The 22,496-nt window shown below is 45.7% G+C and overlaps 1 protein-coding gene across 2 annotated transcripts in view; it reads left to right on the top strand.

Moving 5' to 3' along the window:
• LHFPL1 (LHFPL tetraspan subfamily member 1) overlaps positions 1-22,496 on the top strand; it is a 43,296-nt gene that overhangs the window by 5,693 nt on the left and 15,107 nt on the right. For both annotated transcript variants that reach the window (XM_050966229.1, XM_050966228.1), the window contains one exon: positions 9,318-9,416. In XM_050966229.1, coding sequence (XP_050822186.1) covers positions 9,318-9,416 — 99 coding nt within the window. The remainder of the gene's footprint in view (positions 1-9,317; positions 9,417-22,496) is intronic.

Genomic DNA, 22,496 nt, shown 5'->3' with positions numbered 1-22,496 from the left:
CTGAAACCAGCACCACGAAGGATGAAGAACTGTTGCTGGGAATAGTGTTGCATTTGGATTATTTTTAAAAAATATGATAAATATTGGAACATTCGTAATTTCCTCCTTTTACGCTTTAGCTTGGCATGCAATGGGCTTGGCTAGGCAGCTGGTTGTGTTTGTTTGAGACCACTTCCAACTGAACAAAACAAAGAGGCATTGTTTAAAAATGCACATCCAGCTTTATGGGCAAGAACCGTAGGGGAGATATTACAGGGATGGTGTCAGAGTCCAAACGTTTTAATTGACTGCTGTCCGAGTCCCTTCACCCTCCGGAGCTCTGTAATAGATGCATTTCTCTCCAGGATCTCCTCCCATCCAGGCAAATCATCCTCAGCAACTAAGTACAAATTGCTTTCAACAGCTCTTTGCAGAATCAGGCAACTTCCCCCTGGGACATCAGACTACAACAGCAGGGTAGCCGTGTTCTGCACAGTGGTACAAAGGGGAAGCAGAAAGGGCTTGTCGTTAAGGCCCAGGACTGTATTCATTAGATCTTGCTTCAACTCTTGACTCTGCTACAGACTCTTTGTGTGACCTTGGGTCAGACACTTAATCTCCCTGCACTCTGGTTCCCCATCTATAAAATAGGAACAATAATATTTCCTTAAGTTATTGTGGGGGAGAGCCTACTAATGTTAGTGAAGGGCTTGAATCCTACAGCAATGAAGGCCAGATTCATTAAGATGTACCACTAAATCTTGAAACCAATGGATGTTACCTCCTGTTGTGATGGATGTGATAATTTTCAGTTAAGGAAAATAAATAGTCCAGATTCTTGGCTCTGCTGGGGCTGCTTTGCATCTCTCTATCAGTGCAAAACAGCCATGAACCCAGAAGATTCATCTCTGTACAAGGAGAATCCATAGGTGGTACAGAGCATATACTCCAGTGGGTCCTGGCTGCTAGACTAGCTCCGGGGAGTGTAAGTAATTTATATTGGAGGGTGGGCTGGCCCCGGGATCGGCGCCAGGGTTTCTCACACCCTAGGTGCACGGCCATTTCGCCACCCCCTGCGGCTCCGGTGGAGCTGCCACAGTCATTCCTGCGGAGGGTCGGTTGGTCCGTGGTTCCGGTGGAGTTGCCGCAGGCATGCCTGCGGGTGGTCTACCGGAGCCGCGCGAGCAGCCGACCGCCTGCAGGCATGACTGCGGCAGCTCCACCAGAGCCACGGACCAGCGGACCCTCCCAGGCATGCCTGCGGCAGGTCAGCCGGAGCTGCCTGCTGCCCCCCGGCAAAATGCCCCCCCCCGAATAATCCTGGCGCCCTAGGCGATTGCCTAGGCTGCCTAAATGGTAGCGCCGGCCCTGGCTGGCCCCAGGATCAGGGGAGCCCCTCTCTGGTCCTGCATCAAGTGCAGCATGGCCAGACCAGCAAATCAGGCACATTATTCTTTGATGATGGTTGAGTGGAGACAGAGTTGCAGGCTTCACAGATTTAGATGAACAGAGGTAGAGGATGGCAAAGAGGTCTAAGCATCAGGTCTGAAATACCTAGAGTACCTGCCATCAAGACTAGGAATCCCAGCAGGGCTGACTCAGCTTTTGACCTCTCCATGGATCTCCCGTATGGCTGATTGCGCCTCCCTTGGACAGGTCCTTGATCTTCTCCATGCCAAACCACTCCTCACTCTCAGTTCCCTGTGGAGCAGTTCAACCACCTCCACCTTCCATGTAGACCAGGGTAGATCCACTCATGGAGTGTGCCCTCCATGTGCAGGGTAGGGGACTTTGCTGCCAAGCTACATTCTGGGCAGAGTCTGCAATTCCCCACTACGGTTGTGTTTGCCTAATTGTTCAATTTAAATGCAATCTTTTGATGTTGGTACCATATAGTTTCATGTCCTATACTACAATGTGAGAAACAAGACTGATGTAAGATATATATGCTTGCAGGTTTTTTTGGGTTGCATGTACATTAGCAGAAATCACTCCCTGGGTGACTATTCCTGCTGAAGAACTAGTTTTCAGATTATGTTGCATTGTTCTACTTAACGTCTGTTGGCAAGCCTGTTATATGTTTTCTTCAGGACCAAGGAATAGGAACTTCTGACCACAAGGATTTATTCGTCATACTAATCTAGCAACATTTGAGTATGTTCTACCGCCATCTAGCTAGCTCTCAAGGTAGTTCGCATTACTACCCAGCCCTGTGAGAGATTGAAGGCTGTTTTATTTTTACATTTAAGATTGGTCAGAACCATGAAGTTCAGGTCTGGATATGAACTGCTTCAGAATACTTCTCTATGTGGGGATCTGGTCTGGGCTTGTCTTATTAAGGTTGCTGAACATTTGTTTACCTGAATTTCCATTTCTACTTATCCCGTTGAAGCATACCTCAAAAAATAATTGTTGCTCAGTATTTTAGGTGTCAACCTACATTTCCAAAAAATAAAAGACAACTGTATGAAAACTGCAGGTCAGAGTTTATTTTGAAAGGTCACCACTCACAATGTTTCATCATGTGTGATCAGGGCTTAAATTCTCAGAGAGTATGTCTTGACGCCAACCATGCCTCCCCACCACCATTCTCCACGGAGCATGCTGGGGTTCCAGGCTTCAGCCATGGGGCCCCATGGACCCCCTGAAACTGACCCATGCCCCCCAAAGAGGACTGCAGATCCCTGGTTGAGAACCACAACAGCATCAGGCTGGTGTCAAGATTTGAAAATATTTACCAGAGCTCTGCTCCAGGCAGCTCCTGCTGAATTTAAGCCCTGTGTGTGATCCTTCGTATGGTTATTGCTTAAATATATATTTTTTCCTCCAGTCAAATGCTTCTTAGTAGATCTTAACTAGGTATAGGTCATGGGCTATTAAGCACCAAATAGATAAAAGGAGGGGTGAATTCCCCTAGTAACAATTAAAAATCAATCAACATTACATAAAAATATGCCCAAGAGCAACATGTGTTCCTGAACAATGATAAATCAACATGGCTTGTGGCTACTGTCTCCTGACAATCCTGCCATGCAGGTAGCAGGTTATAGAAGACTGTAATTGGATGAATCAACTTGTCTCTTTCCTTCCTTGGGAAGAATTAGTATCACTAGTTAGCCAGTAACTGCCCAGCTAATAGCAGTGTCATAGATCAATGCACTGGTGATACACAAGCGTAGACTCAGGTTTAAATCATTTCATACAGCAGCACAGGTAAACCAAAAAGCCTGCTTTAAGTACTATCCTTACCAGCTGCATTACAGAGCTAATGTACATTACAGATAAAGGAGCTAGTAATGTTATTTTAAAAGAAAATATTTCACCACCAAGCAGTTTTACAGGTTTTTTTTAGAAGGTTGCAGGAGAAACTAGATTTGTAATTTAAATGATATTATTTGTATAATGACAGTGCTTATAAGGCCCCAACCAGGGATCAAACCACATTGTGCCAGGCACTGCACAAACCTAGAATAAAAAGTAGTCTCTGCCCCCAGACCTTCCTGATGTCCACTGATTCTCAACTTGTACAGCGTCTCACAATGTTGAGTCACATGTGCCTGCAAAACTCTATGGATTTTATGACAGGCATAGAAGGTTCTCGGCAGTAGGTGCATTAACTGAAATGGGGAGAAGTGCAATTAGTTTCCAGTCAGAGCAATCTCAGCATGGCAAAAAGTGCAGAGAAAATGGGCCCATTAAGACCCAGACCTCAGATACATTTTCCTTTTGCTTTGAGCCCAGCTGTACTCAGCAGTTTGTTTACTAACCACAGAGACAGAGAGCAGGGCCCCTCCAAGTATGTCCTATCAGAGTAAACAGCGGTTTGCCGAGGTTAATCTTCTGCAGTGATGGCCTGTCTCTAATATCCCCAGGAGACTAGATATGTCACTTCCACACATTAGTTTTGTGCTCCTTTTACTGGTGATAGAAACAGGCCGTTTGTCCCTCCATTCACTGACATGGAACATTCTCCATCCGAAAAGGCCACAGAGCTTTATGATGAGTTTTGCTCTTTAACCCTTTGGACACTAGTAGTTTTTAGGCTTCCAGCCTTGTAAGGGGAACATACAAAATACATTAGAAATGTGATACATTTTTCATTTGTATTTTCTTCCCACATAAATGCTGGCAATTTGTATGTATAATATTTGTATAGTAGCAGTAAATATATCTGATATTCCCCCCTTTAAGCATTCCTATGGCCAGGCACCTGGACAATGCTGGTGTTCTCAAAGTTCAGTGCTCAATGCTGCACTCTGAAACATGCCCACGGTGCAGCCTTAGCAGAGTTCCAGGCATCCCTCCTTCCCCTACCTGCCAAAAGTGCAAGGATCACACCTGGATGGTGCAAGTCATGGCAAGTTTCAATTAACGCAAACATCCTCTCTAGCTAAGGTTGAGCGTGCATATTAAATGCATGATCCTAGCATCATGCCCATATGATCCTTGCACTTTTGCCAATGTGAGGCCTTCTCATACTTTGTCCTGGAGGTCTAGCTTCCTCCCATTCCCATTGCAAGATAAGCCTGGTGGCCTGCCCCCTCCTTACACCTTATCCTTGGTTCCAGCATCCCTCCTACTGACTCAAATTCTGCAACCCTTCATAGGCTTTAGTAGCTAGCACTGAAATGCTGATGCACTATTTCATGGAAGTGTTTATAGCAAAGGAAATAATATTTTCCATACTATCCAGGTTCACAGTCAGTATTGGGCAGATAGCATTGCTAATTATTACACATGCAGCCAGTGCTAAACACATGGGTTTGACATCATTCCTGCCCGGTGTATTTGTCTGTCGGGTATCACCCTAGTTTTCAAGCAGTGACATCAGAAAGAGACATCACCAGGGAAAACTGATCAGTTCCCCCTTCTAATAAAATGTAACATAGGAAATGCGGAAAAGTGCAAATGTACTGCAGCATAATTTACTTACTACTTCATTTTTAAGAATACGTCCTTAAGGGCTTCCATTAGCCCTTTGATCGAGTATAATGGGATTAGTTGTCAGTTATGAGTCCACAAAATACATTTTTGGCATAGTGCCTTGTACTTCTCTAAAAGGATTGTGCATGGGGGTGCGGCTGCACATGTATATTGTATTTTTTGGAGAAGCTCTCGGGGGATATGGCTGACTGCCACGATAGGATGCATTGGCTTCTCAGCCCAGACTGCATTAGTGTCCAGCTGTGTTCATACTGTTATTCTCCTGGTATGACTTGTATCTGGATACACTCCACCTGAGGGTTTTTTTTTTCCGGCTCTAATTTTTAGGCTTTGATAGTATCAAATGAGGGGAAAAAATGCTCCACTAACTGATTTAAATTGTAAATAAATGTGATTCAACTGGGCAGCTGCCCCTTTTGTCTTTGGGTTCTGTGAATATTCTGGTGAATGAGTTTACTGGCAGCAATGTCATCAGACAGTGATATTTTTTTAAGTAGGGCTGTCAATTAATCGCAGTTAACTTGTGATTAACTAAAAAAATTAATTGCAATTAAAAATTAATCATGATTAATCGTAGTTTTAATCGCACTGTTAAACAAGAGACTACCAATTCAAATTTATTAAATATTTTGGATGTTTTTCTACATTTTTATATATATATATATCTTGTATTCTGTGTTGAAATTGAAATCAGTGTATATTTTGATTACAAATATTTGCACTGTATGATAAAAATGATAAACAGAAGAAATAGTGTTTTTCAGTTCACCTCATACAAGTACTGCAGTGCAATCTCTTTGTCCTGAAAGTGCAACTTACAAATGTAGATTTATTTTTTTGTTACATAACTGCACTCAAAAACAAAATAATGTAAAACTTCAGAGGCTACAAGTCCACTCAGTCCTGCTTCTTATTCAGCCAATCGCTAAGACAAACAAGTTTGTTTACATTTATGGACAATAATGCTGCCCCCTTCTTATTGATAATGTCACCAGAAAGTGAGAAGAGGCATTTATCTGGCACTTTGGTAGCCAGCATTGCAAGGTATTTATGTGCCAGATATGCTAAACGTTCGTATGCCCCTTCATGCTTCAGCCACCATTCCAGAGGACATGCGTCCATGCTGATGATGCTTGTTAAAAAAAATAATGCATTATTTAAATTTGTGACTGAACTCCTTGGGGGAGAACTGTATGCTTTGTTATACCCGCATTCTGCCATATATTTCATATAACATCGGTCTCGGATGATGATCCAGTACATGTTTTTGTTCGTTTTAAGAACACTTTCACTGCAGATTTCACAAAACACAAAGAGGGTACCAATGGGAGATTTGTAAAGCTAGCTAGTGCACTGGACCCAAGATTTAAAAATCTGAAATGACTTCCAAAATCTGAGAGGGACGAGGTGTGGAGCACGCTTTCATAAGTCTTAATGTGGAAACTCTGATGCGGAAAATACATAACTCGAACCACCAAAAAAGAAAATCAATCTTCAGCTGGTGGCATCTGACGTAGATGATGAAAATGAACATGCCTTGGTCCACACTGCTTTGGATGGTTTTCAAGCAGAACCCGTCACCAACATAGACGCATGTCCCCTGGAATTGTTGTTGCAGCATGCACATCTGGCACTTAAATATCTTGTGACACTGGCTACAACAGTGCCATGAGAACGTTTCTTCTCACTTTCAGGTGACATTGTAAACAAGAAGTGGGCAGCATTATCTCCTGCAAATGTAAACAACCTTGTTTGTCTGAGTGATCGGCTGAACAAGAAGTAGGACTGAGTGGATTTGCAAGCTCTAAGATTTTACTTTGTTTTATTTTTGAATGCAGTGTTTTGTACATAATTCTACATTTGTAAGTTCAACTTTCATGATAAAGAAATTGCATGACAGTACTTGTATTAGGTGAATTGAAAATACTATTTCTTTTGTCTTTTTACAGTGCAAACACTTGTAATAAAAAAAAGTGAGTACTGTACACTTTGTATTCTGTGTTGTAACTGAAATCAATATATTTGAAAATGTAGAAAATATTCACAAATATTTAAATAAATGGTATTCTGTTTAACGGTGCGATTAATTGTGATTAATTTTTTTAATCACTTGACAGCCCTATTTTAAGCAAATATTGGAGGATAGTGGCAGCAAGCGAATCTCAGATTTGTAATCTGCATTGTGGAAGGAGCAGCTCCTCAGCTGTGTCATAGCACATGTTGGCATAGCGCAACTGGTTTCTGTAGAGCTATACCCATTTACACCAGATGAGGACCAGCCCTAAGAATAACATTCATCCAATCAAGGACCAGAAACCTAACAGATGACCTATGTGTCCAATCAAAACAACTTGTATTTCAAAGGTCAATTACTGAATGATAGAGAAGCTGTTTGCTTCAAAAATTCAAAAATCATTGGCTGAATAATTATGAAATTTTAGAAAATCATGTTCCTTTTCTAGATAATCCGAACAGACAAAGAGGAACATTAATTGTATAAACTACACACATCCAAATTATTCACCTCCCTTGTACTGAGCCTCTTAAATCCCATTGATTTAAGAGAGTTCAGCACCTGACAGGATGGAGCCCATTGTTTGTAAACTTGGTTAGAAAATTGTAGCTTTGATACTGAGGGGGATGGGGAATGTGTGTGTGTTTGTATGTTACTCACTAGCATCCTTTACTAACAGGCAGTAGGCAGCTCTTCAAAGCATTTGTCCTAGAAGAGAGACCGAGAGAATTCAATGCAACTTTGCATCATTAAACAGCTGAGAATGATGATGGACCCAGCAGGAGATCCGAACGAGCATAGTGTGTTTATCATTTTCTGCTAGATTGTTACATTCTGTGATTATCTACTGGAAACACATATCCTGGCAAGCCACTTACAGTGGTCAGTGACTGCCGAGTTGGTCCAGGGAAGACAATGACAGCACAGATTACACAAGGCAGAACCAGTTACTGACCAGAATTGAGCTTTTCTGCATTGCTACATCACCAAACAAACAAAAACAACAACAACCTAAAGCCCAGGAGTTGGAAACCCAAATCAGAGAAATGCTCAGTTGGACAGGTTTTCTGATCAATCCCACCTTGTCGTTACAGAGCAAATAGTTGCAATCATTTTTGGGTGCAGGCACAATTTTCTGCAATGCTGCCAGTGATCCTCTTGATGGCTCATTACACATCACACATACATGCTGGGCTTACAGTGTGTGTTTGTATGTTGGAGGAGAAGGTCATAGACTAGGGACAACAATCAAACAAATAAATAAATAAATAAATAGAGTAATCAAGCTGGGTCACTGAGGCCTGTACTTTAAGCAGTGTTTTACCAAAGCTGCCGCTCCCAGATTATGAAAGACCCTCCCAGCCCCCAAAAGTTTTCAGACCACTGTAAGCACTACACATGTACTCCCCTTCTTCTGATTCTTGGCCAGAGCTGGATGCATAGTCCAAACATTTTTTGGTGAATATTTGTTTGAATTTTTAACTGAGTTTGCTTCAACTCTGTACACATTCCTGTAGGGTCCTTAATGCCTGTTATGGCACATTATGTGTTTCTCTGTCTAGCTGACTTTTTTTTTATATGAAGCAAGAAACAACAACTATCCAGAGACCCGTTCTGCTTTCAGTCAAATCAGGAGTAAATCAATGGCCCAAAGTCACCACCAGAGCGAGAACTCAGTGGTTCCCTCTCTAACATTGCGTGTCTGAAACGTAACAATACATGGCAGCTGCCTCCATAGGCCCTTCTACACTTAATGGCGCAGTACACAGGAGACAGAATAGCAGCATCACCTTTCAGTCACATAGCAACATGGGCCAGTGTGGCTGAGCTCTATAGGTATGTCCACACTGCAATTAAACACCCACAGCTGACCTGTACCAGCTGATGGGGCTCCAGGCTGTAAAATTACACGGGAGATGTTTGGGCTCAGGCTGGAGCCTCAGCTCTGGGACTCTGCCAGGCTCCAGCCAGAGCCCAAATGCCTGCAGTACAATTTTACAGCCCCGCAGCCCAAGCCTTGCGAGTGTGAGTCAACTGTGAGGGGCCAGCCAAGGATGTCTAACTGCAATGTAGACACAGTCTCAGTGTCCTTTCTCTTAGCAGTCGGAGATCTTGATTTCTCAGAACACTAGCTTGGCTTTCAAACCGCATTTGTTTCTACTGAGGCTTTTTATTAAATTGTGTCAATTCCGAGTCCCCTGTTAATCTTCAGTGAGGTTTTCAGAAACATCTATTTGATGATGAATGAAATAAAATGAGCAGCCTAAAAGTCTGTTTCTAGGCATCCTGTCATGACGACCCCAGAGTGGTGGAGTTTTGTTTGGTTTTTTAAAACTTCTGTGGGACGTCTTTACATTTCTCTCTCTCTCTTTTTTTATAGGGCTGTTGATAAGCTCAGGCTGTGCTTTGTATCCCTTAGGATGGAACAGCCCAGAAATACAGCAGACGTGTGGGAATGCCTCCAATCAATTTCAGTTAGGTAAGGCAGCCCTGGAAAGGAGAACATCTAATGGCTAATGGGTTTTTACACATATTCTCTCTAGTTAATCACTGTAGATGAGTCCTGAATCAATGACAATGATGTTATTCATCTCAGCCAGGACCTATGCTGGCCTGGTAGGTCCAGCTATTTTGGCTGCTGTCAGTATCATGGGTCATATCACACCTCTGCCTTCTGCAATTTGTCAGATTTTCATTTTCTTGTGTTTAAAGCTACCTCCTGGCCCTATTGCTAACGATCTTTCTTTGATGACTGGCGCAGCTGATTGTGACTATCGGGTAAAACAATACGTAGTGTGTCAGAAAAGTTGATCTGGGGCACTTGTTATCCGGATGGATGCCTTATTGTGCTAGATGCTGTGTACAGAGAGCTAGGCAGACATGATTCCTGCCACTTCCCCACCCAGGTGCAAGGGGTGCTTCTCTGCTGCACCAGTAGATATGTAGCCCTGTATCTTCAAAGTCATGCATACAAACATTAAATAGCGAACCCCATAATATGTTTATATTTTTCTTTGTTTCTTTCTTTCTTATTTTGTTAAGCAAAATGCTTGTGATCTAACAGAGAATGAAGCCCTCTGTTTATCCACAGGACAGATGCAGCACAGGCAGCAACTGTGCAAACTTCTTTGCCAAAGTTCCCAGAGCTCACAAGCTTAGGCCTGGTCTACACTGGGAGGCGGGCTAGAGGGGGCAATGCAAGATATACAACTTCAGCTACAAGAATACTGTAGCTAAAGTCGAAGTATCTTATTCCAACTTACCTCCCGTCCTTACGGCGCGGGATTGACGTCTGCGGCTCCCCTGTCGACTCCGCTACCGGCACTCACTCCAGTGGCGTTCCGGAGTTGATGGGGAGTAAGTTCGGGGATCGACATTTTGTGTCTAGATGAGACACGATATATCGATCCCCAGTAAATCGATTGCTACCAGCCGATAGGGCAGGTAGTCTGGACGTACCCTTAGACTGACTTGGAGGGACCACCTCTGCTGGGGACCGAGTATGACAGATTTTTGTTACCAATTTGCCTGGGCCACAGTAGATTAGGCTGGGCCACAGGATTTTTTTTGGGAGAAGATGATGAAGCACACCAAAGGTTTAAGTTTTAAAGATTTATTAATAAAATAAATAAAAAAGGTTTAAGTTTTAAAGATTTATTAATAAAATAGACAATATAGCAGAGTGTGCTGGGAACGCTCCCATGTCACTCAGGGGAAGAAAGAACCTAACCCACTTTTATACTTACACATGCACTACCCAAAACTGGCCAGGCCTGGGTGTAACGTAAGAAGAAGAGGGAGAGGGGCGGATGGGAGTTTTTGCCCTGGGCCCAGGGCAAATTCACAGTAATTTTCGAATTGCTTTAGCTTTTGGTAGGGTTTTAAGTTTTGGGGTTTTTTTTTGGGGTGTTGTTATTTAGGGCCCTTCGTGCCTGATGCTCTTTGTACCAGTTTAAACAGGCTTGCTGTGGTCTTTTTTGTTTTTTAAAACATTTTGGCTTTGGAAACATTTTTTTTTTGGTTGGCTTTTATTGTTTCTGTTGTTATTTTTGCAACTTCGCATTTTTTTTAATAGGTGGTTGTGGGGGGGTTGGACTTTTCCCCTTTTGTTTTGGCAGATAGCAACTGGCCTTGTGCGGGAGTCAGCTTTTTATTTTTGGACTGAGCTTGCTAGCTACAGTGTTGAGTTAACCCGTTCTTCTTCCCTGCCCCCCCTTGGACTTTGTAAGGAAACTTTTGCTTTTCACTCACACACCTTTGACCTTTCCCAAATGCTTTGTGATGCTTGCAACAGCATAAGCAATATACAGTGCTGATTTGCCTTCCCAGGGGACTCCCTAAGGGGAGGGGTCCATTGGATTGCGACATTCCCTCCGTTGACCCTGAATCAACATTTTGTTGGGAGGGGTCACTACTTAGGTTTTTACCCTCCGTCTCACGTGGTGGCGAGGGTTACTGTTGGTTTTTTACCTAAACAGCAATAAAGCATGCACCAGATTGTTAGGACAACAACAATTGCATACACTAGCCAATAATGACTTTTAGCCTTATTAGTAACAAAGCATAACATACTTTTTGTTGACATAGATGGCTTATTTGGATGGCTGTGGCAAAGGCATTTTTTTCTTTTTTTTTTTTAGGTTAAATGTGTGTTTTAACATTGTGAAGGAGGCGGCATTTGTTTGGAATATGGAAAGTTGCTTTTGGGTATGTGCCAATGGGAAAAACACATTGGGTGTTATTTATGAAAAATTAAACACGGCATAGTTAGAAGTGTTAACAGTTTGTTGCAGAATGGCAGGCCAATGCACTGGAAAATTTTGTGTTTGTGATTTTAACAGTAAATTGAGAGGCACCCTGGGGTTGATGGCTTTTTAAACACACGCTGAGGTATTGGTAAACAGATGTGCTATAGTGGGAGCATATTTTGATGCCTCCCCTTCCCAACAGATGTGTTGACCCACCTTATAAAAGTGGCCTGGCATTGCCTTTTTTTTAAAAAACACATTATTTGAGGGGGCTCCACAGGCCCGAGTTGCCAGGTGTTGCCCTTTGCAATTCATATGTGCTGATAGTCCGGGGATGCAGTCAGCACATATTGCTTAGTAGTGTTTTTTAGGGGGGAGCCACCACCTTTTGTACATTATGATGGAATACCCAGTTTTAGAAGCAGCCTTTTTAAAGGCATGGTTGGATTTTTATAGTAGGGGCCCTCACTTTTTTTTATAGGACCGAAGACGTGAAGGAGCAGGCTATGCCTGTGCACAGGGCTGGCTCCAGGCCACAGCGCGCCAAGCACGTGCTTGGGGCGGCATGCCGCAGGGGGCGCTCTGCCAGTTGCTAGGAGGGCGGCAGGCGGCTCCGGTAGACCTGCTGCAAGCGTGGCTGCAGATGGTCCGCTGGTCTCGCAGCTCTGGTGGACCTCCCGCAGACACGCCTGCGGCAGCTCCACCAGAGCCGTGGGACCATCGGACCCTCCGCAGAAACGCCTGCGGCAGGTCCACCGGAGCCGCGGGACCATTGGACCCTCCACAGAAACGCCTGCGGGAGGTCCACCGGAGCCGCAGGACCAGCTGACCGTCCGCAGAAATGCCTGCGGGAGGTCCACCGGAGCCATGGGACCGGCGAGCGGCAGAGCGCCCCCGGTGGCGTGCCACCGTGCTTGGGGCGGCGAAATTGCTAGAGCCGGCCCTGCCTGTGCACTTTTAATTAATGAGCCTTTAGAAATGGCGAAAAGGCCATTGTTTGGGGGGAATTTTTGAGTGGGAATGGATTTTACAGGGGATGATTTGGGCTTTATGGAGTACTTTTTTTGGATGCTGTGGATTTATTGGGTTAAATATTGTTGGAGCTGGGAATACACAGAATTTTACGCTAGTTGGTTTTTGGCCTTAATTTTGGTTTTAATTAATTTTTGCAAGGTATTTTGCATGTGGAGGGCCAATTTGGCAGTACGTTTGAGGGTGGCAGTGGCCACTGTTGGATGAGTGAGATTTGCACTTGTGACCAGTTTTATGGCCTTTTAAAATTGTTTTAACTGCTTGTTTTTTATGGCCCTTTATTGAATAGTTTAAATATTGACTGCCGAATTAGCTCCATTCCACAAGGAACTTACTAGGATTTGCTTTTTTCGGGGGAGGGAAACACATTTGTGTAAGGAGGGGAAGTTGGAGGGTGTCCACTCCTTGTAAAATTGGGGAGGAAGGTGGAGACCTGAAAGCGTGTTAGGGTTTGGGATTTAATTGGGGAGGGATACACAGGGCCAGGAGACCTAGGGTTCTTGGCAGGGGGCCTCCCTGGGGAAGATACCCAAGTAATACATGGTGTTACATTTTTAGGATGATGTGCAACAACTGCCCTCCCCCTCACTCCTGCCAGTGGATAATTGATTGATTTTTTTTTTTTTTAACCAGGTCCAGTTTTGGACAGTAGTAAACTTAACAAAAGAGGACACCTGAGGATTTTTATAGATACACCTCTACCCCCATATAGCGCAACCCGATATAACACGGGTTCGCATACAACGCGGTAAAGGCAGGTGGGCAAGTGGGGTGAGGAGGCGAATGGGGAGGTGAGCGGTAGGCAGGAGGGGGGTGAGGAGGCAGGCAGGCGGGAAGACGGCGAGGAGAGCAGCTGTCAACGGATGGGGGAGGCATGCTGGGTAGACAGTGAGGAGACTAGCACGGAGGCGAGCGGTGGGCAGGCAGGTAGGTGGGGTGAGGAGGCGAGCGGCGGCTGGGAGCACTGGGTGGATGGTGAGGAGACTAGCAGGGAGGCTTATTTGTCCTGGACCCCGCATCCCTCTAGGGACGGCTCTAAGCAGTGTGTTAAGACTGCCAGACCAGGGCTGAGGGGTTGGATGGGTTGGGGGTTCTGAGGGGTCAGTCGGGGGCAGGAAGTAGGTGGGGGTCGGATGGGGGCGGGGCCAGGCTGTTTAAGGAGGCACAGCCTTCCCTACCCAATATAACACGGTTTCACCTATAACGCAGTAAGATTTTTTGGCTCCCGAGGGCTGCGTTATATCAGGGTAGAGGTATATGTGCCACCAAACATACATTGTATTTTACCAACGAATTCTGCAGGCCTGAAGCAGCAAGAGCAGGTCCACCACTCCTGTTCGGGGTGTTCTTGGGCTTTTGCTATTACTGCCTTGCCCTGTTAACAAAGCAAAAGGGAGGGGAAAAGGACATTGCAAATTCATTTATTGGGGAAACTGAGGCACAAAGAATAATTTTTTAAAAATTATTAGTTGTTTTGTTACAGCCCTTTTTGGCTTTTGTTATGGATATTGTTTGCTTGGTTTAGGAGGTTACAACAACAATATTGAGTTCAGGGATTAGGGATTGCTAATACTTGTTAAAGGGCTTTTAGGCCACCACAGGAGGAACAGGGTTTGTTTCCATGGGGCCCAGGGGAGGTTCGGGGCCACCCACCAGGTATTTTGCTGTGGCCCTACTGTGGTTATTTGGACTATGCACTGTTTTTAAGGCATTTCCCCTCCAGTCTTGCGCCATACTGTGCTTGAGCGACATTAGCAGCTTCAGCCAGAGAGTCTTTGGAGAGCCTAAGGGGAAGGGTCATTGGATTGTGACAAGAGGAGGTCAGTTTCCATGGCTCATTCTCTCCTAGAGTTGTCAGACCTCCAGGATTGTCCTGGAGTATCCGGAAATTAAAGAATAATCTTTAATTAAAGATTATGTCGTGATGAAACCTCCAGGAATATGTCCAACCAAAACTGGCAACCCTCTTCGCTCCTGGGCCTGTTCATTGGGAGAGTTGACAATGAGGGCAATTAGCATCAACTGTGGAGGCTCTTTCTGTAATACGGACATTTGTCCACTAAGACCACAAATTCATTTCACATAGGCCAATAAGCAGCTCTCCAGTGATATTAACTTTTGCTCATTTTTAGAAGTGGCTGTGTTTGAATCTGTTTTAGGTTTGGGCTTAGGACTGGTGTTTGGGTTTGGAGCTGAACTGGGGTTTGGGTATAAGGTGTTAAAAACTTTTGAGTAGTTCTCATGAGATTTCAGCTCCCCAGTGGTCGAAGTTTCTGAGATCAGCTGATCTCCTGAGGTTTACAGCCCTTGTGGGCTGCATCTGAACCTGGACTTCAAAGTGGGTCCCAGCGTTGGCATCTGATCGGGAATCAAAATCATAGAGAGATGGTTTGGCTCTAAGGATTCACAGCTGAACCCATCCCCTCAAAAAACCTGTTGGGCTTGGACGCAGGGCTTGGGTGTTGGCTCAACTCTAACAACTATTGATTTGAGTCAGATTTGAATTGGCAACCCAGTTAAAGACTCTATACTGCATTATCATCCCCGTGTCACCCAGTACCCCAGAGACATCTCATTCCTTTCTAAGGCAGAAGGGGATCCTTTCTTCGATTCTACAAAGCGTCTGATGTGTGTTTATCTTTAAGCACATGCTTAAATCCCATTGACTCAACAGGACTCAAGCACATGCTTAACGTTACGCATGCACTCAAGGGCTTTGCTGAATCAGGGCCTTGTGGGTGATTTGATCTAGACATGCTGAATATAATCCTTTCTATCAGGGGATCACTTTCTACTGTGGCTTTGAAGGGACAGAGAATGCACCCTGAACGGATAACATTATGCAAAACCTCCCTCTCAGGAGGAGCAGCACCATGGAAAACTATTCCTGACAGTGGAGTTCTTCTGTAAACTGTCTCAGCTCCCTTGAGTACAATGTGCTGTCCTAATCAAACACACGGGGAGGATTGAGAAAGGAGGAGAAGAACTTCTTTCTGGTAGAGCTCTCTTTGCTGCTGACTCCTCTGAGATAGCAACAGATCAGGGTAGCAGTGTACATGGATCACAGGGGCATGAAGCTTATGATGAATGGGCTGAGGCCAATTACAGACGATCAAAGCATCTCTCCTATTTTTTCTTAATCAAATTAAGCCATAAAATAGCATTTAACTTGCTGTCTGCTGCTCTCAGAGGTACTGCTGATTGCTTGTTAATGTCAGATACACGGTCTGTTCTGGTTAGGCCCTTGTACCGCATCTCTTCCCATGGTATCTGAGCTTCTCAATGGAGAAGCTCTCACCTTAAGGTGAAGCAACACTTGGAAAAGTGATTTGGGGAAGGGGGAGGGGAAAGAGGCATTTTGAGGTTCCAAATTGATTCACAATTCACAATATTCAGTTCGAAAATAAAACCAGTGACTTTTCTCAGTTGCTCACTGAAGTAGAAAGTTGTTTAAATTATTTTACTCTGGGATTTTCAAACAGAGTTAGACACCTGGTTCCCATTGAAAGACACCCAACTCCCATTGGCTGGCTCCCTTAGAGCTTTTGAACATCCTAGCCCTGGTCTTTATTGTAAGCCGCTCTGACTCCATCTACACATGGAGATCTGACTCCATCTACATATCTATTGAGTAAGAAGGTTCCTTTTTCGCACAGTCTATTTTCTGAGCATAGCCTTGCTTTAAGGACGTGACGTAAGACCGATGAACAGGAAATTGGGCATGATACACATGATCTCTTCTCAAAAGTGACATGAATGTATCATTAAGGTTGAGAAATATTCAGGAAAGTCATAAGGTTGTCTCAGCACTATTATCCTTGTCATATTGCACATGAAGATCCACAGCAAGCACAAGAAGTAGTGATTTGGTTGATTGGTTTTCCTTTTAAATCTCTGCCTAATTGGCTACATATATCCTGGGCAAGAGAATTCTCAGAGGCCCAAACATGCTGAATTGTCAAGACACGTCTCTTCTTTTGGGCTTCTGACCATAGATCCGTGTAGCTACTGTACTCCAAATTACATTTGGGATCTGGCACACTCTGGGAAAAGTCAAGAAAGGCACAATCAACCTCTCCTCCCATCGTTTCCTGTGCTATTACAAGGCTTTTCAAGTCAGCAACTGGTAACCCAATTACATCCTGAATTTGTGTTTCAGGCAGCTGTCCAGAAAGGACAGCTGGTTATAGAAGTGTATTTATTTCTAATGTTGGTGTTAACCTTTAAGCTGTCTGTACAGAGAGGACAAATACCAGTGGGGTGGGATGGATTGGGCTGGCTTGAGTTGTAAGAACGCTTGCAATACTTTCTATTCTGAGTTTACCCAGCTCCAGCAGTTTCTGGGCCCAGCTGTTTCATAACTGCACGGTGGCCCTGTGATGCCCATTGGCTGGTGCAAAGGTAACAGAATGTTGGGAATCACTAGGAACACCATGGTGCAGGGACCCCCTGTGCTAAGGCAGGGAGCAGGATCTATAGCAGTTATGGGTGCAGTGTGAGACTGGGTACCTGGAATGGGCCTCACTGAGAACTCCACACTCAAGGCAGATTGCACAGAATAGCACAATCCCCAAAAGGGTGGTTTATTCTATAATTAGATTCATCAAGCCTGTAACAAAAGAACTTTTGCAGCACCATATTGGCTAACCAGAAGCCAAACACAGTCCCCTGTAGGCATTCCACCCCTTGGCTCCCATCCAGACAACCAAGTCTGATATAGTGAGGGGTTATTGAAAACCCATTTCACCATATGTGAGGTTCTCTCTAATCCCAAAGGATCAGACACATATCCTCAGGTCAGTATGAATCTCAGATCTTACCCAAATATCACTCTTCTGCCAATCCTTAGTAGACTAACTACAGATTTAATAATAGAAGACAAGAAGAGAGTTATAAATGGCTAATAGATCATATATGTGCAAGTGATAGGAAAGTCCTTGTATCAGGTTTCTGGCAGTGGTGGAATAAACTGCTGGTTTGCAAAAGTCTCTCTGGAATCACCCAAATAGATTGGGGGTCCTCAGTCCTTGTTCAAAGCTTCCTTGTTAGAAATCCAGTCCAGAGAAATGAAGACACAATGGAGATGTCTCAGGTGCCTTTTTATATCCTCTGCCATATGCATGAAAATTTACTGTTCCAAACAAAGCCCACATGTGCATGGACAGATACTAACCCAAGATAGACTCTAGGGTCTGGGAGAAAATGGAGTCTCAGGTCACATGTCCTCATCACATGTCCTTACATGCTTTGCTGACTCACTGGCACGGCCATTGGCCCCTGGCTGTCTGAGGCATCCTTAGGAGGAGCTATCTGGGCAGCACATTTCTTCAATGGCCCATTGTTAGAGCTGAGTGACCTTAATGGGCCATCAACACACATTTGTGTCGCCAGAGGTAACTCTATCTGAGAGATGTCACTCGTGTACAAACACATTTGAGATAGAAATGTGGCCAATATTCATAACTTCAGATACAAAGATGATACATGCATATAGACAGGATTATTATTATTATCATCTTTTCCTGGTCACGGTGGGAAAGGGGCCGTGACCGCCAGAGATGGGAACAGATGTGGTGGCCGGGAGAGATGATGTATAGGCAGGTGTGTGTGGGGGCCACCGCCACCTGGGCGTATGCCCTGGGGGGTTGGGGGAGGAGCACCTGCAGAGCTGGTGGAGGGAGCAGTAGGGAGGGACGCCGTGGACGGTGGCGGGGCTGCAGCAGTGGGGGCAGCCTCTGCCATGGAGGGCCTAGTCTTTTTGGCGAGGCCCTTATTCTATCATACATAGCAAATCATAACTTTTCCATTGATACCTTACATAGTATATACTTTGTACAGGAGTTGTTGCAATTGTATAACAGTGGTAATATCAATATAAATGGTCATATTCAATCATGCAGTATCACGCAGGGGCATTCTGTGCTGGGAGGGGAGAGGCATGGGGATGGCACAGAGGTGGGCTGGCAGGGAAGGAGGCAAATAGAAGTAAGAGTTGTGGCCAGGGTGGAGCTGCACCTTATTGATTCTGCACCCCTGCAGGGGCCCACACTGCCCATTGCGAGGGGTACAAGTTCTGGCCTGCACTGGGGACTGCACCAGACCCTACAGCATCCGAATAGTGGAGGTGCAGTCTGCCTCCCCTCTGTGCCTGCATCAGTATAGGGATGAATCTGCTAGTTCTAGCCACTGGACTGAGGTAGCCCCAGGAATTGTCTCCCTGTCTTTAATCTCAGATAGACAAGTGGCATCATTCATTTGGAAACTCTTCATAGGCTTGGTGATGACACTGGGAAAAAAAATCAAGTGTATTATTATAAAGTAAAAGAAGTAAAAAGCTCTTAGGAATAAGCTTTGTCAAAGGGGACTCAGAATGATGCACAGAGGTTTCGAGCTCAGGGTGATCTTGCAATGTGGAATGCTTGCATTGCTCGCACTTGTGCTGTGCCTCTTGGACCATGTCAGTCTTCAAGGCTGTCTCCAGGCTCCATTCCCAAAGATTACAAAAAGTACATTCATAGAGAAATCCAGACGAAAGCTGTAGTCCCGAGTGAGGGGCTGTTATATACTTCATATCTGAAAGACTGTGATACAGAGCCCCCCCAACATGCTAAAAAAAACTCCACGGCCCACCTGTGTCACAATAACTGGTTTTCTACATATACAAGTCAGGGCTGGCATTAGGAGTTGGGAAGCAGGGCATTTGCCTGGGGCCCCATGCCACAGGGGCCCCCAGAAAGCTACATTGCTCAGGCTTCAGCTTCAGCCCTGGATGGTGGGGTTCAGGGACCTGGGCTTTACTCCCATGCAGTGGGACTTCATCTTTCTGCCCTAGGCCCCAGTGAGTCTAATGCTGGCCCTGCTTGGAGGCCCCCCTGAAACTGGAGGTCCCCGGACCACTGATTGAGAGCCACTGGTATATGGGGCATCTCTCATACATGCATCCTCCATTGCTGTGGGTTCGCAGTGCTTTACTGAACACACACTTCCCCACCTCCGAAGGAACAAGCAGCATGTCACTACACCTGACTGTATCCTAAGTAAACTCTAGATGTCAGTATAGCCAGATAATTTAATCAGCTGCTCCAGACCTTCCAGTCTCTTAATCTTGCAGCATTCTTATACTCATCCTGCTTTCTTTGCTCTCTTTCCTTGCAGCTGGTTTCTACTTCTGATTTTTATTGTCAAAGGAAGGACAAATGGCTCTGGAGTGAATGTAGATGAAAGAAGACAGCTGTGTGAAAACCAGCTCTGGTAATGGTTAGAGGAAGGGTGGTAAAACTACATACTCGATATTACTACTATTCGCCATTGCTGTTTCCAGGAGAGCAAAGTAATAATGAATTTTCTTAGTGCAGACAGGGTCTGATGAGAATTCCAGGTTCCCATTGCTTTTTCCTAGCACCCTAGCTTCTTAAGGGGCTACCAGGCTGCTTTTCTCAGCCAATATCAAGCTTGAAAGCCTAGTCAAATCCTGAAAAAATGCCCCCTTCATGGATGTGCTCCCTGGATCTTCGGTCTGTTTCGTTGTGGTTTGGTAGCTCCAGTAGTTGCCACTTTACAATTTATACCATCTACCTTCTGCTGGCATGTGTATTAAGAGAATACAGAGATGGAGGGTCTGTTGGTACATTCAGAGTTCCTTCAAAGGGAACAGGTCTGCTTATTCTGGCTGAGATCAATTGTTCCTTGATGTCCTGTGAACACACAAGCTGTTCCCCCATTGTTCTAGTGGCACTTCGTGTATATTTTATTGGTACTTCGAGCACTGTTTGTTTGGCTAGAAGGGTAATGTAAATATGCAGGACTCACCCCTGTGGCACCTTCTGCTGGTCATCTTGGGAATTAGCTCTTTTCCAGCCTCTGGAGCGCCCTCTGCAGGCTGGTGTCCCACTGCTGCTTGGCCCCCATGTCCCTTCCAGAACCCCAGTGCCCATTTAACTGGGTGCTGCCCCCTGGCAGTACCCCCACAGTTCTGGGTGTCCCCCTCCCTGGGAAACCCCCACCCACTATCCCTACTTTGCCTCAGTCTTGGCTACTGCCCAATCTCCACCTAACCCCCATTCACTGGGGCAGACTGGAGTATAAGCCACTCATCACAGGCAAAGGGGTTCAGACCTGCTGCCTCTGACTATCTGTGGGCTGCCTTTGTGACCCAGTACCTAATGAGCCTTACCAGGCCTGTAGGCTGGAGCTTCCTGACTCCCTTGGCCTTTCCCCAGCCCTGCTCCACTCCAGATACCTGGTTAACCTTCCTGCCGCCAGGCCCTTCTCTCAGTGTTCAGAGAGAGACTGCTGAGCTCCTGGCTCCCAGACTTTTCATACAGGCCAGCTGTGGCCTGATTGGGGCGTGGCTCCCAGCTGTGCTTACTTCCCCAATCAGCATAGTTTTTTCCCTGCCCCAGCCCTCTGCCAGGGCTGTTTTAAGACCTTCTGGGCAGGAGTGTGGGACCACCCCGCTATAGGTAATTAAAACTGAAGTGTGGTACAGTGAAGCATGTGTAATTTCAAACAAAGATAGGTTAAAAAACAACTAGAGGACTTACTCCTAAAAGTTTCAGAGTAGCATCTGTGTTAGTCTGTATCCGCAAAAAGAACAGGAGTACTTGTGGCACCTTAGAGACTAACACATTTATTTGAGCATAAGCTTTTGTGGGCTACAGCCCACTTCCAAGGAATTGACTTTTAGGAGTTGATGGAGCAACAGGGTCTGTGGCCTTCAAATTTGGCAACATGAAGTACTGGGCTCCAACGCTGTGTGAGACCTCCCACTGTGACTTGATCTGCCTTGCTGCTGAGCAGACCATCTCTGCTTGTGATCAGTCCCAGAGGGCTGAGCATGAAGCACTTTACCTGTGAAAGGATCCAGAGGTGATTTGCCTGCCTTAGGAGGAAGGCACTAGAGCAGAGGTGGGCAAACTACGGCCATATTTGACCCGCAGGACCATCCTGCCCAGCCCCTGAGCTCCCAGCTGGGGAGGCTAGCCTCCAGTCCCACCATGCTGTCCCCCCTTCCCCTGCAGCCATGCTGCCACGCAGGGAGCGCTCTAGCCTGCTGCTCCTGAAGGGCTGCGTGGCTTGCACACGCCCACCTCCAAGGCTTTCTGATAAGCCAGTCCTGCCACTCTGAGCAGCATGGTAAGGGGGTGGGGAGCAGGGGGGTTGGATAAGGGGCAGGGGCAGGGGCTCCTGAGAGCAGTCAGAGGGCAGGGAGTAGGGGGCAGTTTGATGGGGTGGAGGTTCGGGGGGTGGAATTGGAGGGGGTTGAATAGGCATAGGAGTCCCGGGGGGGGGCCTGTCAGGGGGCGGGGGTGTGAATAGAGATCAGGGCAGTTGGGGACAGGGAGCAGGGGGTGGTCCTGGAAGGGGGCGGTCAGGGGACAAGGAGCGGGAGTGGGTGTTGGATGGGTCAGGGGTTCTGAGGGGGGGCAGTCAGGGGGCGGGAAGTGGGAGGGGCTGGATAGGGGTCTGGGGGCAGGCTGTTTGGGGAGGCAAAGCCTTCCCTACTTGACCCTCCATAACATTTTGCAACCCCGATGTGGCCCTTGAACCAAAAAGTTTGCCCACACCTGCACTAAAGAGACCCTCCTCTTTGCTACAAGCAAGCAGCAGATGGGGAAGGAACTGCCTCGATCAGCATTGTGTTTTGGATGGAGGTGTTGATCTTATGTGGTGAGTGAGTCAGGAGGTATTGATTCTGGGTTCCACTCTAGTTCTAATCTGCCTCTGAGTGTTACTGACTGCCAGTTCTCATCTATCCAACAAGGCTGTGGATATTCAAA

This window comes from Gopherus flavomarginatus, chromosome 8, assembly GCF_025201925.1.
Source record: "Gopherus flavomarginatus isolate rGopFla2 chromosome 8, rGopFla2.mat.asm, whole genome shotgun sequence".
Classification (NCBI taxonomy): domain Eukaryota; kingdom Metazoa; phylum Chordata; order Testudines; family Testudinidae; genus Gopherus; species Gopherus flavomarginatus.
This window is presented reverse-complemented; position numbering and strand designations above follow the sequence as displayed.